This window comes from Syngnathus scovelli, chromosome 10 (assembly GCF_024217435.2).
Source record: "Syngnathus scovelli strain Florida chromosome 10, RoL_Ssco_1.2, whole genome shotgun sequence".
Lineage (NCBI taxonomy): Eukaryota > Metazoa > Chordata > Actinopteri > Syngnathiformes > Syngnathidae > Syngnathus > Syngnathus scovelli.
This window is the reverse complement of record NC_090856.1, coordinates 7,334,792-7,353,517: the sequence shown is the minus strand read 5'-3', so window position 1 is coordinate 7,353,517 and position 18,726 is coordinate 7,334,792. Positions and strand designations below refer to the sequence as shown.

Below are 18,726 nucleotides of genomic sequence, written 5' to 3'. Positions count from 1 at the left end.
AAGCAGTTCTTATCATGTGGACAGCTCCATCTGCACCTTTAATATTTTATCGCCAGCAGTTCATTTAGAGTTCACTGTGTAAACATGCAGGCTACCTTCGAAAATGTGAAAGGAAGCACGGGAGGGGAAGGAAGCTTTTTCCTGATGTCCCAATGTGGCAAGGTTGCTTCTGCATGGCTTGCGGTGATGATTCCCAGACAGAAAAGACGGAGTGAAGGATGGAGGACGAACCCCCAGGGAAGCGTGTTGGTGAGGGGGAGGGGGGGCATGTGCCTTACGACTAGGTTACTTTAAAGCTCTGTGTCACACGCCTCTGTCTCATTGGATCCATGTCACCACTCCAGGCTGTGTGAAAAGGGGTTTTTGAAAAGTCCTCCTTTCGCTTCCTTACACACCTCCCCCATCTTCAGTCTCCACCGCTGGACTCAGATGATGGAAATAATAGTGGATTTCTGTGAAACAAACCACAGATTCATTGCCATCTTTTGATACAGTCTAAACCGAGGTACTCCATTTTACGTTCTCGCCCTGCCTGAGCTCCCTTATACAGGCTGCCTTATTGTATTGTGTTTCACACCATGAGTTGATTGCACGAGGAGGGGTGATGTATCGATCACGGGCAGTCTTTTCATAGGAGCCCCCCCCACACACACACACACAATATGTTTAAGAATGAGTAGCCATGGTATGAGTGGCACCCCCAAAGGTCATTTATTTCATTCCCTCCCACCAGCCAACGCATTTTATTCTCTGCAGGCTTTATTATGCTGTAGGTTAACACTTCAAATTTCTCTTTATATGTATTGTCTTTGATAGGCACACATACTCTAATTCATCTTTCTCAGATATTCCTTTTTTTTTTTTTAAGGTTCGCCTGCTCGTTTGAGTGCATGAACATGCCGGGTCAGGTCTACTTTGTTCCAGAATAAATATTTTTTCGAGTGAATTTATTTGAAGCAGCTCTTCTCTGTCAGCCCATCCAAGCTTTGTGTCTCTAAATCACAGTATTGATTTTCAAGGTAGCAAAAAAAAAAAAAAAAAATCTCTGAACTCTCAGCACGTCAAATGCTTTTTTTTTTCTCCCACCAGTCTTTTATGTGCCACTGATTCCCTTAAGGTTTTACGCACTATAATGCTACCCCTCCCTCTTCTCTTCAACATTTATATTTGCGGTCTTTTCTCTAACATGCAGAGGAATCGAAAACTGTACTGGTTATAATATTTCAGTATGTTCACGAAACGATGGAGTTGTTTTGTACAACAAAAAGGTTTCTTATTACCCCTGCTCTTTTTTGTTCCCAACTGAATTCCTCAGACTGAGGAGCCACTTCTCTTTTTTTCTTTCTCTGATGGATTTTAATGCTTTCCCATGCTTTTATTGATATAGAATGACAGTAAATTTGGCGCCAGTGGGCCCGTCTTCTCTCGGACTGAAGCGATAGATGTTTATTGGATTAGTCTGTGGACATGCAGGATTGGCTCCCTGCCTTTTTTTTATTTTTTTAAACTTTGATACAGGATCGACCGAGATTCTTTCTTTTCTTTTCTTTGTCAGTCATTCATCTTTATTTCTTAACACTGCCTTTTCTCTGATTTGACAGCTCAATCTGATCTTCCTGGTCATTACCATGTACAAAATGATGAAGCACTCAACCACCCTGAAACCAGACTCGAGTCGACTGGAGAATATCAAGTAAGTAAAGTCTCCACTGCAAAATAGCCACATCCTACTTACCAGCAATATAACACTGCTGCTATTCTACCAACTGCCCACGAAAGCTGAGCCTCTTTTACTCTTGAGGAAAAGCTTTCTTTTTTTAAAGAATTCATCAGAGCAACAACTCTTTTAAAGTAGCTCACGTTTAAGAAATGGAATCATTTAAATGCCCAACCTGTCACACCAAACCCAATTTGTTTGTGAAATGATGATTATCCACTACCAATTTGGGTTTTAAGAATCAATTCTTCCCATTGGAAATAGAGGCAATCCATTTACAGAGTCAAATTGGTACCATTATAAAATCAAATGCTATTTTAACTGTCATCAGTGAGGATATGAATTACCGGCAACTGTTGCTATTGATCAAATGTAAGCATTGTAAAACAAAACTTACTAAATTACCACTCCGAGGAGACGTGACATGTTTTTACATTTTAAAAACGTTTCTCTTTTTTTTATGTATATGGCAGGTTTTTGTCAAAAAAACTACAAGGATCAAGATTTTTTACAAAGTATTTTACATCTCATAGAAACAAGCAAGCCCTTAACCCTACTCCACTTCTATTTTTAATGTTTCATTTATTTGAGAAAGAGTGAGCAGAAATTAAGCAGCAACTGACGACTCACTTCCTGCTTCTACAAACAAGCAAGAATGAACACATTTGAAATCACGCAGGCTGGAATTTGCTATTTGTCTGTATCCCCTTGTGCCAAACCAAAAAAAAATCCCAGTTTTTGACCCAGTAAATTAAAACAAGCTCTTTGACAAATCCGCAGTCGACGGTTTGCCGCTCGACATTTTCTCAAGTCGTAATTGCTTGTTTTTGTATACATTTGAAAACCGTATTTACAGGCTGCTAATCAGGGGTTACCCGGTGCTCGTGTTAACAGCACAAGGGCGAAATTCAGAGTGATTTCATTATTTACTTTTCCTAGCAAATATGTGCAGCATGACAACACCGCGGTGAGCGTGCAATCAAGAAGAACTGACAGGATAAATGCTTATTTACACACCCGGGTGTATTTGAGTTTTTCTGATCTCATATTGAGGAAACCACAATTTGTGCCTTTCTCCTGGGAACCTTTTCTTTTGAAATTGTTTATTCCTGCAAGGATAGTTTGTGTATTAATAGCTTCATTGTGGTCTCTTTGTTTGTGTTCACATGGCACCATTGTAGCGCCAGTGTCTCTGCATGTTGCACGTGAAAGCAAATTTAACACGCAGCCTCTCCTTTCTCTTCTGTCACTCTCTTCTCTGTGGGGCAATCCATGCCAGTAATTATCACGTTTGTGACGGCTACTATAATACCGATTTGCCTGGGTAAGCTTTGACTTTACACCTCGGCTAATTACACACACACACAGACACACGCACGCACGCACGCGCACACACACACACACACAGTCATGTAAATGTAACAACACACAGTCAAACCTCGCTGTGATCTAATTGTGCTTTTTCTCTTCCTGCTTCTCATGCTAGCTATGAAGATAATAAACAGTTTATCAAGTAAGGATGCATTGACCAGAACTCCCCAATTCTCCTTAATTCTATTTCCTCTCCTGCCTTTTTCTTGTTCCTCTTTCCAATTGTCACCGGGTCATCCATCATTTCCCAGGCAGCAACTTTTAAACCAATCATTTTCTATCCTTGTGAATGTTTCCTCTCTTGTTTCCATCGTGTTGTTGTTGTTGTTATTCTCCTTGAACTCTTTCCTCGTCTGCTGGTAATTATTGGTAAGGTTCAGACACACAGATATGTCGTACACTTGGATTGTTTGTTTTGATAACACTGTACGTTCAGTGAAAAAAGGTCAAATTGCAATTATAAGCTCTGTGATGAGTATTTTGCAGAATATTGTGCAGGAATTTTGGTCTGGTTGAACACATTTTTCAGCCATTTTAACATTGCATTTTGGACAAGGGTATGCCCTTTTGATAACTAACAAAGTGACAGAATAACAAAAATAATGGAGTTGTATTTTTCCCCCATTTTGTTATTGTTTAGGCCTTAGCCGAGGTCTGCACCGTATTAAGTTCCATTCTGGTGTTAAGTGTTCCTATTAAAGAGCTACATTGCATTCTGACTAAACAGAGAATATTTGGAGGAGATCTGAACAGCGCAAAGCATTACAAATAGTTCAAGAAAAGAAAAAAAGTTATATGGTTGACAGGAAATATTGACTTTGTTTATGTTAGAATGACATTTTTGTTTATACTTTGGAGGTCTGTGCCATACCGGCATTTTAGTTTTATTGGTTTGCTCGCATCTGCCTTGCAGCTTTCCTGTACCCATTCTGAGTAATGGTGCCATTTATTGATTTGTCAGGGCCATGTAAGATATGTATACAAAATGTAATGTCTCCTTCTGTTTGTTTATGTCATCTTGCAGATCTTGGGTCATGGGGGCTTTTGCACTCCTCTGTTTGCTCGGCTTGACGTGGTCCTTCGGTCTCTTCTTCATCAACGAAGCCTCCATTGTCATGGCGTACCTCTTCACCATATTTAACGCCTTCCAGGGAATGTTTATCTTCATTTTCCACTGCCTGCTCCAGAAAAAAGTAGGTTTCATGTCATGTGGCAGCGCTCAAGTAATGCAGCACTTCAGCACATTTCCAATGAGTCATGTTTGTCTGCTCTCGTAGGTCCGCAAAGAGTACAGCAAGTGCTTCCGTCACACATACTGCTGCGGAAGGCTGCCGACTGAGAGCTCGCATGGTTCGGCAAAGACTTCCACTACACGGACAAGCGCACGCTACTCCTCTGGTACCCAGGTAGAACGTCAAGTTTTCACAAGCCGCATCCTTTCTTTTTTACTGGCCAACTTCTTCTGCCACTTTTCTCACTAATGCCATATGCACGTGCAATAAAAGTGCACTTTTTGTTCGGTATTGCACAATGATTTGGGTCAAGCCAAAATTACGTTATTTTCTACATGATTGGTTGATTTATTAGGCAGCTTTCAACAGTTCATCAGATTGTAGATGGAACAAAAAGGATGTTCATTTTCCTACATTCCCACCGCATCGATACCTGGTACTCGACATTCCTACTTGTAACAGATTCATCTATAGGTGCGTCTCATTGGCTCCAGCCACGTACACGATGTGACTGATCATTTCCATAAAGTCAACCAAATTGTAAATAATTAATTAACTAATTATGTCCAGATCTAACAGGAACACATTCTTTGTTCAAATAGTGATGAACGCTTAAGGCATTCACTTTCAGAAAACAACTCTAAATTAGAGAGTAGAGACAGTGTTCCTGTAATTGTAAAATGTAGGCGGAGGAAGATGGTGCACACACTCAAATAAATGAAAGGAGATGTGAGCAGCGGACTTGTTTAAAGTCTAATGATTGTCCCTTGTTGACCTGACAGAGTCGAATCAGGAGAATGTGGAATGACACCGTAAGAAAGCAATCTGAATCCTCCTTTATCTCAGGTGACATCAACAGCACCTCCACCCTTAACCAAGGTCAGTTCACACCTCATTTCTCTCCACATCTCTCACACACACACACCCCTATGCACACATTTCATCATCCGGTTTAAAAATACTCCTCCGCGCCCGTCTGCCGCAAAGGATGGTTCCTCGGTAATCGTAATAAATGGCTGCAGCTTGAAAAGACAGAGGAGTGCGGTTAGAAAAGCGAAAAGAAATTATCTCAGCCTTCTGTCTAGTTTCCCTGTTGTGTCCGCAAAGGATTACCAAAATCCGTCCTCAAATAATCTGGTCAGTCGGTTTTAAAGTGAGGTGGGAATGGAACATTTCTTATTGGAGTGCTGGCTGTTCCAGCAACATACCGTAATTTCCGGACTATAAGCCGCACCGGACTATAAGCCGCACCAGCTAAAATTCAGGGATATTTTAGTTTTTTTCTTACATAAGCCGCACTGGACTATAAGCCGCACGTGCACATGAGTTTTTTTACAAAGAAAGACAGTACACAGAAAGCCGTAAAAATCCATAAATACGCCGCGCGGCCATTTAAGCCTCAGGGTTAAAAGTAACCTTCTGAATAAAATGCATTAAAAGTTCACATTCATTACAACTTGTTTTTGATGAGCAAAATGTCAGAAGAATTGAATTTAAATGCTGATTGATTGGGTTTTAATACAATGCAGATGGTCCAAACAGCGCCACTGCTTTGTGTAATCTCTGAGTCACATGGCAGAGTAAGAGAAATGGTTTAGAGCCCTTTGACGCAGGTCACCTAGCGTGCATTCCTACTAAAACTCATAATAGTCACAAGCAACACAGCCAGAATAAGCAGCAGCCATAGTAGTGTTTCAAAATAGTATTTTTGTTGTTTTTTTCTTCAAGATACCGCACAACAGTGGTCCACAGCCTTTTTACGAGTGTGTAAAAGTGATCAAGTCATCACAAATATCACGGAAAAAAAATCTTATATAAGCCGCACCTGACTATAAGCCGCAGGGTTCAAAATTTGGGGAAAAAGTCGCGGCTTATAGTCCGGAAATTACGGTACAGTGAACATGCATAGAACACATGTAGGCAAAACTAAAAATGAGAAAACTGAATGTCATTTTAAGAAAGAAGCTGTTGCCTGCCATCTGAGGTGACCTTGGTTACTCTCAAAGGGTGAGAGGGAAAAAAAAAAAAAAAAAGAACTGTCATATATTATTTAGCTTGAGCACAAATATGATGATGAGAAGATGATGTTCAACTCTGGCTGACCCAGAGCGCTTAGCGAGTTGCTCGGCTTTCTGCTGCCTCTTAAATGGCTTTTGGAGCAGGTGAAGGAAAAGCGTTCCTATTCCGAGGCCGTTAACATCCCGTCTTGCTTCCATGCCAATTCCTGCACATCCCTGCCTTCACTCTCTTTTTTCACTGTCACTTTTTACAAGGTAACTCACTGCTCCTCCGGCTCCGAGGCACATTTTGACTCGCTCATACACCTCTAACAAAATAGAAGTAGAGCTTTTCTCCCCACACTGTCGAGCCGTGAAGTTGTTAATGTAAAGGTTAGATATTGATCACTCCGGGGTGTAGAAACCTAGCTACCCTGGAGAGCCGCTGCACTAAACGAGGGCTGTATCTCCTGGAAGCACTTCCTGTCATTAAAAGCATCCCTGAAGTCCTCCCAACAGACAGACAGATGGCATTTAACACAGGTGATTAATGGCACTGGAGATGCCTTCATTCCCTGAAATACATTAGAAGCTGGTTAAAAAAAGAAATGGACAAGAAGATGTGGTTTAAAAGAACAATTCAAGTCTAAATGATTAAATAAAATACTGCAGGCCAACGATGGGCAACCTAAATGCTACTGGGAGGCCCACATAAGACCACACACTTTCTAACTAGATTTAAAATTGTTTTGAAAAATTAATATGGACAAAATATGTGCAAATTATCAATTAATTGGCAAATTAATAAAACATATTTTCATGAATTATCCAAAAATATTATTTTGTTCGCCCTCACAATACATTTTAATGGGTTTCAGATATACATGTATTTTTGCTAATTGGAATGTTTTTAAAGGAACTCAGGTAAATGAAATAATTTTCTCATCGACGTATGTTATATCTCCGTGTATATTTGCATATGCTACCAGTACCATGTCCATGTAATTGTGCACCAAATGCTTGTCCACCCATACTTATTATTGATATTCTACTCGGTATATCCATTCAGGTGCAGAATTGCTAAAATTTGTATATTACTCTTTGCATGAACAAAAAAACTATTGTCTATTCTCCTCTCACATTTCCAGCTGCTTCCAGACAACTCAAATAATGACACTCTGAAAATCGCCTTCATTTATTACTTTCACTGTTGGCTGAGTCCACGTTCTCCTCTTCTGTCTTTCTACTCCAGGAATGACTGGGAATTATCTACTAACAAATCCTCTTCTTCGACCACAAGGCTCTAACAACCCTTATAACACCTTACTGGCTGAGACAGTTGTGTGTAACACCCCTACGGCTCCAGTGTTTAAATCTCCAGGTGTGCATACTCATACGATCACCTGCTTTTTTACTTCTACAGTTTTTTTTTTACCTCCCTTCCCCCAAGTATCTCGCTTTTCAGTGTAGTGTTGACAGGCCAAACAAAAGGCAGGATGTTCTACATTGTCGCGTTGTCATACTTGTCCACTTGTCTCCCATCAATTTCTTAACCTAAACAAGCTGTATTGTTTGACTAGTGAGGTTATAGTGAAAACTGCATGAGCAATGTTATTAAGTCACCTGCTGTTTTGAGTGCTTTTATGGGAGATTTACCCTTAAAACACATCAAATCTATGTTAACATTACGAAGAATGCATTTAATAGAAATGAGTGTCACTGTCAGCCTGTTGTGAAAACTGCAGTGCAGTTACAGTTAAGCCCACTATTATTTATACGCTGGCCATTTATTTATAATATTATTTTAGTACATTTATTGGAAGGATAGCTACTAACTGGAAATGGCAAAATAATGTCACAATAGTTTTCATTATTTAGATTTTCCTATTCTATACATACAATATTAAAAATGCATTAGAATTCTGTTTCTTATACGCAAACTTGCCAAGGTTCTTTACAATGGGAGGCCTTATTTCATTGTCACAGTTGTCAAGGATATTAATCCTCTGAAAATGTCAAATAATTTGAAAATAGAGGATATTTATTTTAATTAATTCCGTATATCCAACAAATGTCTTTCTATATGTTCTATATGTGTCATTTCCAGCTAGATGATTTCCATCCACACATCAAAATTGACTAACTAAAAATGTGGCCTATCTGGGTTTAACTGTACGTTTTCCCCACCATGTTGAATGTGAAATGGCATCTTTTGTGATGTTCCTGTGCTCTTCCCTTGTGCTTCCCTCTAGTGACCTACAGAGAGACAAGTATGGGAGTCAAACTTAACTTTGCCTATCAAATGTAAATTTTTTTCAGCATGCTTATTTAAAAAACAAAAACAAAACAAACATCTCACCCCTTCCCCACCACCGGTACCTTTACTGTTTACTTTAGGCCATTAACACGCACACACACACAATGAGCAAGGGGTTCACAAAAGGTTCTTTAGAATTACTAATAATTTAAAGGCATTATCATTTTTCCTTGTTTTCTGTCCAACTGTCAGGCAGCATTCTGTCGAGCTCATCTGGCACCTTTTTCAATCACTTTTTCCCAGTAATAAATACTCGCCTGGCGTGACAGCAGCTGTTTGATTTCCCCATAATATCTCTTCTTCTTACTTTCTCGTTGATAATAAGAGGGGCATCTCTGCTTTAAGAATCCCAAATCTGATGATCTCTTTACCTCATATTTTTTATGTTTTTTTTTTTACTTCTATGTGCATATTTTACTGGGAAAAAAATGCACCCATTAGTCTTCCTGCTAATGTTAACATCTGGTTTAGTGTGAGGAGGTACATTTGCCTTTATCTCCTCTCTTTATCATCGAATAACCAAGATTTGTCTTTTTTTTGGTGCTGCTTTGCATGACCTTCGTGCTATGAGGAATTCTTAACATGACTGTGTCTGACCTCTGCAGCGCTTGTGTTATTTCTCAGCTGCTCTACCAGTGACTGGTGTCTCACTGGGAACTGTCACTGTGACGAATGCCAAACACTGGGCTGTTGGCGACCTCTAACCTTAGCCAGCTATGGGCGCACAAGCTGCCAAGTTACGGACAGAATGTATACCTAATTGGACAAAAACAACTGAGAAAAGCTGTTTAATGGCCTTTAGTTAATATACAGTTGTGTTAAGAATAATGGTCGTGTGTTTAAAAATGTGTAAAGCTTGAAATCCTTCAAATGAATTGGGAATACTAAATTCCTAACTAAATCGAAGAAAAGCATCAGATGTGTGAATCTGCTTTTTTATTTGTATATGTATATATGTACGTATATGTACATGTATACACATACATACTCAGATTGAAATTACGTTCCCACTATCCCTCAGTGAGATAGTACACATATGCATACGAGCAACACAAAAAAAACCAAGAAGGCACAAACAATGAATAAATAAGAGTGTTGAATAAATGATAAATAAACAAATAATAATAAATAATAATAATAAATATAAGAGGAGCAATAATGGAACAAGTGTACATACAGCAGACAGTGGAATTAGATATGGTGCTTTAAAGTGTTAATTGCTTTATTTGATGTTTTCTCTATTTTTTCATGTTTTGAATATGTTCAAGATAAAGATATAAAAGCATGTGAAGTGATCAACTATACTAAAAATAACATGGGAAGTGGTCAACTATACTTGTAAGTAAGTGATGTCCTAATGATCAAGTAAAAATTTGTGGAAAAAAAAAAACTATATAAGTCGCTCCTGAGTATAAGTCGCCCCCCCCCCACCCAAACTATGAAAAAAACGCGACTTATAGTCCGGAAATTACGGTACTGTATTGGATCAAGGTTTAGGGATTTGTGAACCCATGAATTGGGCTAGTATAATAGTATAATAGTATAGTGTATATTCATCTCATAGGTTTGAAATCAATGCTTACTTCCTCTCCGGCAGGTAGAGTAACAATTTCTACAAGGTATTTTTAGGATTTTGAGCTTTACTCACCTTTTTAGACACATTGTTGTTATTCCAAACACAACTCTACTTGAAAGTTCATTTGATTTTCTGAACCTTTGCTCTTGCTATGTTGAATTTGCAACCTTTTTCATTTATTTTTTTGGTTACTCTTATGAGTGTTTTTTTTTCTTCATGTTACAATAAATCATTTTACTTTCTTTTGTACATCAGCTGCTCTTAGACCAGATAGGCTGAGCAGGCAGACATGAAGTGAGTCTTTTCACTTGCTGTGTGTGGTGATGGTGGAGTGCTGCTTGTGGGCTCCCCGTCGAGTGAGAACAAAGATGGCTGTGTCTCATGTTTACACATGACAACTTTCCCTTTCTCGTCATTCCTCCCCGTCTTTGTGCTTTTTCTCTCACCCTGCACCTTCAACCTATTTGGTGTAATGCAGCTTGCCCGTCTGTAGACCTCCACTCTGCCCGGTGTGTCGTGATGGTGCTTACCGTTCTCTCGGTTTTCTTAATGTTGTTTGGGATCCCATTTTCATTGTCTCTTTGTGGCATACTAATACACACAAAGTTGACTATGAATAAATTACTGTTGAAATAAAGTTAAAAAAGTATAAAAGCAATTTCTCAAAATGCATGCAAAGCATTGTGCCACACTAACAGATATATGGCATGGCTTAATGTTAACTATGTGCATCCTAAACAGCATTAAATTTAGCATTTGGCGATATTGCGTGATTAAGATGTAAAATAACGGAAAGTCACTTTCTTTCCTTTGCAGGCCACCCACTGAACAATGTGGTGAGGGATACAAGTGCAATGGATACTCTACCGCTAAATGGTAACTTTAACAACAGCTACTCACTCCGCAGTGCGGACTTCGGCGACAGTGTACAGGTGGTCGACTGCGGACTCAGTCTGGACGACGCTGCCTTCGAGAAAATGATCATCTCTGAGCTTGTACACAACAACCTGCGTGCCTGTAACAAAAGCCACCAACAGCAACAGCAGCCACCCCCCAATTTGCATCACCCTCCCCATCAGCACCACCGACCTCAACATCAGCAGCCGCCTCCGCCGCCATTGCAGTACCACCACCATCGTCACCTCATGGCGGAGCGGGCTCCACCCAAGGTGACGGCGGTGAGGGGCAGCAGCAGCGAAGATGACGTCATCGTTGCCGACGCTTCTTCTCTGGTGCACGTGGGCGAAGCGGTGGGCCTCGAGCTGCACCATCAGCACGAGCTGGAGGCGCCGCTCATCCCCCAGCGGACTCACTCGCTTCTGTATGCTCCCGAGAAGAAGGTGAGGACCGACGGGGGAGTGGAAACCATTGTGGGCAGCCTGACACCCGACAACAACGACCAGGAAAGTTTGCAGTCTCCAAACAGAGACTCCTTGTACACTAGTATGCCCAACCTGAGGGACTCTCCTTGTCCAGAGAGCAATCCCGAAGTTGTGGAGGACTTGTCCCCATCCAAGAAGAGCGAGAATGAGGACGTTTACTACAAGAGCATGCCTAACTTAGGAGCCGGTCATCAGCTGCAGGCCTATTACCAGATAGGCAAAGGGACGAGTGACGGTTACATTATTCCTATCACAAAAGACGGCTGCGTACCGGAGGGCGATGTACGGGAAGGACAGATGCAGCTCGTCACAAGCCTTTAAATGTATTACGATGAACACCCAACCCTCCTCCTGACCATCTTCAGCCGTGAACATTTGGTGGACAAACTAGTGAGGAAAGGTGTGTCATTTGAACTAGCCATTGACCACTCTTTTTCCCCAAACAGGTCATCTCCGCCCTTTTCAGCCATTGCTGCGCAACATTTTAATAAAAATGTACATACATAAAATACAGAGTCAAATTTTCATTTTTAGAGATAAGCCAATTATGTATTTAAATGTGCTGCTGCTGTCAAAAGTGTACGGTACCATAATAGAAATACAAAAGGACAAAAAAGAAGCGTTACTTGATCCCTCAGAAAAGCATTTAAAAAGGTTGTACATACACTTCCCAGCATCCTGTGTTTTTGTTTGTACTTTTTTGTTTTTTGATTGTGAACAAAATGACATTCAAGGACCAGTACATTGATTATAGCCTGTACAGCCCCCCCGCCCCCCCAAGGAATATATACAGTCATGGTCATCCCTTCATCCCCATGCTGTTTTTTCGATTGTATGACCACTAGCAATCAAGCCCCTGGCCTTATATTTTCTCAACTGTACATTGAAACTGTAGTCAAGAATAATGGCTATAAATATATATTTTGTTGTATTGCTGGTGTAAAATACAGATTCTTGGGAAAACGTAATTATAAAGAAACTGTTTAACTGCAAAATTTAACATTTCAGAGACTATTGTCTAGAGGTTATACATACATAGTGGCTTCAACCGTTGATTCATGTTAGTGAGTTGGAACGTTAAAGACATACAGTATGTAAAGAAATAAATAAACTATACATAAAAAAAAATACATGGATGCTTTATCACATTTTGCACCAGTGAACAGTGTTTATACTGTCTGGATTTCATTGATTAGTATCACTCACTTAAATGTGTTAATCTGATTTTGCCAGAGTTGCGTTATTTTGTGCATCAGTACATATTTTTACTGTTATGGCAAATGATGGGCAGTTCGAAAATGAAGGGTTGTTTCGTTGATGGTAATCATTAATTTTCTTTTACTGCCTTGATTGAAATGGTTTATTTATTAATTTTGTTTTTTTTAATTAATGGGAAAAAAATTCTCAGCACTGGTATACATATTGTACTGTAGCTCATAATTTTTGTGTAAACATATTAGAATGGGCTCGAATCTCCACTCTAAAACTGATGTAAAGTTCAACACTTGTTTGGCAAATACAATAAATGTGAGTTTTTTTCGCAAATGTCATGTTGCTTATTAATAGTGTATTTGCTACTACGGGACACCACATTGAAAGGTAAATAGGTGAGTTTATGTTTATTTTCTCTTTTTTTTTCTTCAATGACTGCACATTTTGAGAGAGCTCGTTTCACCCATATTTGCCAAATACGGCAAATCTCTCTGTGTTAATCAAAGATGAGAAACTCAGGTAGGAAAATTGCTATGTAAACGGTCATGTGTGGTTGTAACACGAATAAAAACACAATGATTCTGATTTACAGTATTCCGTTAAGTATATTCTTGAATGACCCCTGCTTTTGACACCGTTAAGCAGCGCTACACAAATCTTTTGTCTTTATTAGCATGGAGGAGTGTATCCACAGAGCTTACAACTGGTCAATGTTAGTTAGACTTGGCTGCACTTGTAGGAATATATTATACAAGATCTGTCTATGTACGACAAGTATTTGCTCTAATTGTCCGTTGCAGCTGAAGCCCACACCGAGTTCCTACCCGTGTTACACCTCAGGTAATGCTAATTTACGAAGCACTGCAATGTAACACCAATTGAGGCGAAGTGACAAGATCTCAGCCGGGGGCCTGGAAATTGCACGGATTATCATTTGGCATTGAAGTAAACTACGCAGACCTTTAAAAAAAATAATGCACTCTTTGTCAGAGCCGCGCAACATGGCAGTGAGTGGGCTACTGTTTTGACTCAAACCGCAATTATGTGGTATTTAAAAAGTGAAGCAACTGACAAAAGTTGTGGACATAATTATACATAGGTAGGCAGTTGACCATAAAAAAAAAAAGAAAAACTCAACGGGAGACAAGTAGTCATTTGATGGACCATTTGGCATTGTGTTTTTGTTCTGACTGCTTGTCTTTTCAGTGATGGCTCCACAAATTGAATGTGTGACACTCAGTCGAGCCCATCATAAATGAGAATAGGTAGTCAATTTTAGAAATTAATTTATTGCTTCTTTCCTAAATCATGCTTTTGTTTTTTGAACCTTCAAATGCATACTGAAGTTTCAGTGCCTGAACTACAGTATACCAACAAGACTTTTTCTCAGGGAGACATTGCAGAATATCCCTCAAACTTTATGTTTATACTGCAACCCTAGATTCAGCCTAAATTTAGGTTGCAAGCTGGTTTGTTTTTGTAATTAAGAGCATAGCAATATGATCCGGAATAGGATATTTATCTGTGATGGATAGTGTGGACTTGGCACCCTCTAGCTTTGCGTGTGGCCTTCCCGCCGCATGAGAGCCTCTCTAATTCTCTGCCTCTTGCTCAGGGAGAGACTTGGCCTTTGTCAAACGTTGATTCAGAAGTGGGCCAGGACCCGGGAAGCCGCGGGCTCGGAGATGTGAGAGGCAGTCCGCGCTGAGGAAACCAAGGTAGACAAGACAGTCAGCAGAACTGGGCTTTGATTGTAAAATATGAATGTTGCATTGACCCACGCAATGACAGCCGAACAATAGTCACTGAATCAACATTTGTAATATTTGATGCAATATGCTGATTTTTTTTTCTGCCAAATGTGATGTGTTGTGAGGACTGCAAGTGTACAAAAAGTCACACAAATCATTTTTTTAAAGCAGTAAAAAGCCTCACAACTGCAAATATTACATTTAAATTCCTTTTGCAATGTGCTGAGCGCACATCACTGATTTCAACAAGTATCCCAATATATCTATGAAAATATATTGTCGCGATTTCTCCCGGTCAGGGAACCATATGCAGCCATAGGGGGCACATGTCAGTGTCTCCCTTGTGCCGGTCCCAAGCCCGGGTAAAAGGGAAAAGCCGAAAGGAGCCATTGTTTTTCCAAAGAAATGAACATTTGCACCGTATTTTGAGTGTATTTGAAAATGTTTCACTCCAACCCCCTGATGGATCAGAAGTCAATAGTCACTTCAATGGTGATATGTGCGGCTGTATAACTCCTGTGATTGGAAAACACAGTGGCACTTACAGATGTCATCAGCATGGATGAAAGCGATTGCGTTCTCAAGTTGCACAGTATCTGGCAGCGCAAAACTAACTTGAGTCAAAGGGGGCCCTTTAACTGCTTACTCTTTTCTTCCCCCAGCCTCTTTTGTCCTGTCCCTAACTTCAAATGTGCAAATTTGCGACCCATGGGCGACTTAGATCCGGTACTGCTGAGGTGAAAAATCCAATTAACCTGCAGCTCTAGCTGCCTTCGTTATAATCCCCTCCCATAATTATGAAATAACCAGATGCAGGGTTTCAAATGAAAAAAAAAACGGATGAGGGTGACTGACTGAAGAAGAGAAAATGAAATAAAAGTGTAGTGTGCCAGTGTACTGCGTTCCGGTTTAACCTCGGGGGGAAGCAGATCATTTTTAAGACAGATTTTGAATGTGAGACCTGCAGAAGTGACTGTAATCAGGATAAGTATGTTCTAATTATACACTAACAAAAATAAGAAGGGAGGATATCGGGGAACGTTACATTGTTAGACTGCATAAATCCATCATATAAAGCTGAGATGACAAACTGAGGCTGTGGGAGCACTGAGGGATCATTGTCAGTCCTCCACAGATGCTCAAATAAGGCTTTAAAATGATTAAATACTTTGCATTGGCAGAAAAAAGTGAAAATTAAAATCATTAACCCTTCACAGTCTGTTTTCCATTGTTTTGTTTAAAATAGAATAACATCACAGAAAGGTAAGGCAGCGTCTTTGATGAGAAATTGCTGAAATACAAAAACACCTTAAGCTCATCCATTTAAAAGCAATTATGGATGTTGTTGCAGCCATTTAGCATGAGTTCAAGAAAAACAGATATTATTCGCTTTAGGATGCATTTAGCATTTAATCTTGTGTTTAAAAATAACAAAAAAAAAGTACTGTCTTTATCTTAAAGTACTTTACCTTATTTTGCAGAAAGACCTCAAGCATGTAATTATTTTCTCTTTCAAATGACACAAGTGGTTCACTTTTCCAACAAACATTTAAAATTTCAATTAGGCAAAATCAGAGCGTACTTTCAGGCCAAAATTTGAATCACACAAATTAATTTTGTTTCTGGGTGTTTATTGAACAAGCACAGTTGGAAAGTGCACAAAGGTTCCGTGAAAAAGGCAACCATGGTACAATGTACTGTACAACAGACCAGCATAGGTGGAAACTCACCACAAGAACCACAATGAGTGTTGGATAAAAATAGAATTAAGCACCCGTGATACTTTACAATCTTTCTTCTCATTCAAGTACACCCTTACAAACAGCAATTCACAACATTTAGAGCCATTCAAAAGCCATACATTACAGTATTGAAGGCCAGTATGTTGTATTTCTAGAAGCACCCCACGCCTGCCAATCATGTAAAGTGTGATACTTGAATCTCAAACATCAACACATTGGCACCTTCATTTAAACACCCAGGAAACCTTGACCGCTCCCATCAGGACACAGATGAGATCCATAAAGCAGCCAATGGACTCTGCACTGCGTTTATAATTAATAAGTAGAGGGAAAAGAGTTATAACCTTGAGTGCAGCTGCACATTGACACGGAATATTGATTCAGAATTTCCTTGCTGGTGCCAAAGGTGTTCTGTGAAGACAAGATAGAAAATATATTATGAATGTCTCTGTTGGACTGCAGTTTCTCATGACAATTCAAAGGAGCCGTACAAGAGAAAACCTTGTCATGCTGATATCGGCCAAGCGATCCCACGGGGTCGTTATGACCGTGAGCTAGTTGACAACTCAAACGACAATTTTTGTGTCTGATCTTTGTCAAATCACTTGCACTGTGATGTCATTATTCTGCTTGTTTAGGTACATTGCTGTGCGGCACTCACTCACTCACTCACTCACTCACTCACTCACTCACTCACTCACTCACTCACTCACTCACTCACTCACTCACTCACTCACTCACTCACTCACTCACTCACGAAGTCGGTTGGTCGAAGTCGGAATGTGTTTTCCAACTGCAGGAGGATTATACGCCTCAGTCTTTCTATTAAGGTCTGTTCAGGGGTACTGGAGGTCAAGGGTCAGTCAATTGAATCTCAAATTTGGGAGGCTCATCGGTCTGAAAACTGCTGACTGAAGCCATGCCCATCCCAAACAAACCAAGCCAAGAAATATTTGCTATATTCTATCCAGAATGACAAATTTCCATCTTATTGTGACGATTGGATACTTGGGGAAATCTCTTGATATTGGTCCACTGCTAATATAATTATCCTTTAGATGAGAGTTTCGGGTTTTTTTTGTTGAACGATTTCAATCTGAACGGACATTACGAGGTCTTGCCAATCATGCAAATTCAATTTCCTATTCATTGGATCCCACTGTAGATAGCAGGGGGGAGAAAAGCATTATGTTGACTTGGGGAAAAAAGGGGAAGAGCAGACAAGCAATTAATGATATCTGAGCTGAGGTTTCATATCGCCAGCAATCAAACCTACATTTAAATGATCTTATGGTCTAATGTCAGGTATGCTTCCTCCTTTCAAGCCATTTCTATTTTAATACGGCAGATTAAATTGCTTTGGCTATATTTTGTGATAATTGTCGCCTGGGACTATGGGTGATTTCTTTTGCAAATTCCAGCACGAGCTTTGGAAATAGACTTTTAATTTCAATGTATTTCAATAGCAGCAAGTGTAATGGATTATGGTGGCTCTGCATGATTGATTAGTTTCTCACTTGAAAGTCTACCTTTGCAGATCTTTGCAGAAGGATGGACTTTTAATAACTGCATGCATACTCTTAATTATACTCATGTTTTAGCTTATCGGGAGCTACGAACCTGCACTTGCAAGGTTCAAATGTGTTAAACAAAGCCAGAGGCATGTCGACAGATGCTGAATGGTAGTTTTGTCTTGGGAGCATAAGGGATTTCAGCTCTAAGGTGAAATCAAACAGGAGCCACATTACAACTCACTTTGATGCGATGGCTTCCAGCTGTGGCTGGCACATCAGCGATGTACGACTTGTGAGTATATCTGAAAGAACCTCAGGGCGGTCGTATTTCTACGATTGTACAAGGTTGGTGCAGGGCAAACTGGGAAAAAACAATGAAATGAAATATATATTTTTTTATCTTAGAGACGAATTGCAGCAGGGCAGGAAATAAAGTAGTACAAGTGGCGGAAACTAAACTACTGTGGAGATCAGCAGGTGCCCGTGGCTTAACACTTCAAACCTTATGGCTTCCCAAGACCCAAACCATATGTCCTAACTTCCCACACTAAAGATATTCAAGTAAAATTGAAGGCTGTCACAGCTGAGGAGGTCATGGTGTTGCCAGTGCTAGTTTGCCTTTGTCTCTGTTTAATTTATATGGGTTTAGGGGTGGGAAAAAAAAAACTATTAAAAAACAATAGACAGGTTTCACTGAACTTTATAGAAGTCAAAGAAAAGTACTAAACCACAGAAAATTGTCTTCTTTATTTTTCATGTCATTTCGGGATCTGAAATTGTATAAAACACTCAAAGCAGTTGCCCTGGTCACTCACTGACTTTTTATATGAAATCTGTCTTTCCCATCCCAGAATGCTTCTTTTGAAAGGGGTCATTAGATAATATCACCACTGACCTTCCATTTATATTACATTT

General features: G+C 39.8%; 1 protein-coding gene across 14 annotated transcripts in view; it reads left to right on the top strand.

Moving 5' to 3' along the window:
• The window catches only part of adgrl2a (adhesion G protein-coupled receptor L2a), a 184,759-nt gene extending 171,622 nt beyond the window's left edge, over positions 1-13,137 (top strand). For 4 of the 14 annotated variants that reach the window (XM_049721365.1, XM_049721376.2, XM_049721388.2 and 1 more), the window contains 9 exons: positions 1,602-1,693; positions 2,997-3,041; positions 3,204-3,230; positions 4,113-4,281; positions 4,366-4,494; positions 5,103-5,199; positions 7,570-7,698; positions 8,570-8,587; positions 11,027-13,137. In XM_049721365.1, coding sequence (XP_049577322.1) covers positions 1,602-1,693; positions 2,997-3,041; positions 3,204-3,230; positions 4,113-4,281; positions 4,366-4,494; positions 5,103-5,199; positions 7,570-7,698; positions 8,570-8,587; positions 11,027-11,913 — 1,593 coding nt within the window. In that variant the 3' untranslated portion in view covers positions 11,914-13,137. Of the gene's footprint in view, positions 1-1,601; positions 1,694-2,996; positions 3,042-3,203; positions 3,231-4,112; positions 4,282-4,365; positions 4,495-5,102; positions 5,200-7,569; positions 7,699-8,569; positions 8,622-11,026 lie in introns of all 14 variants that reach the window. The other 10 variants (XM_049721435.2, XM_049721413.2, XM_049721407.2 and 7 more) reach the window with 4 other exon arrangements.
• The last annotated feature ends 5,589 nt before the right edge of the window (positions 13,138-18,726 follow it).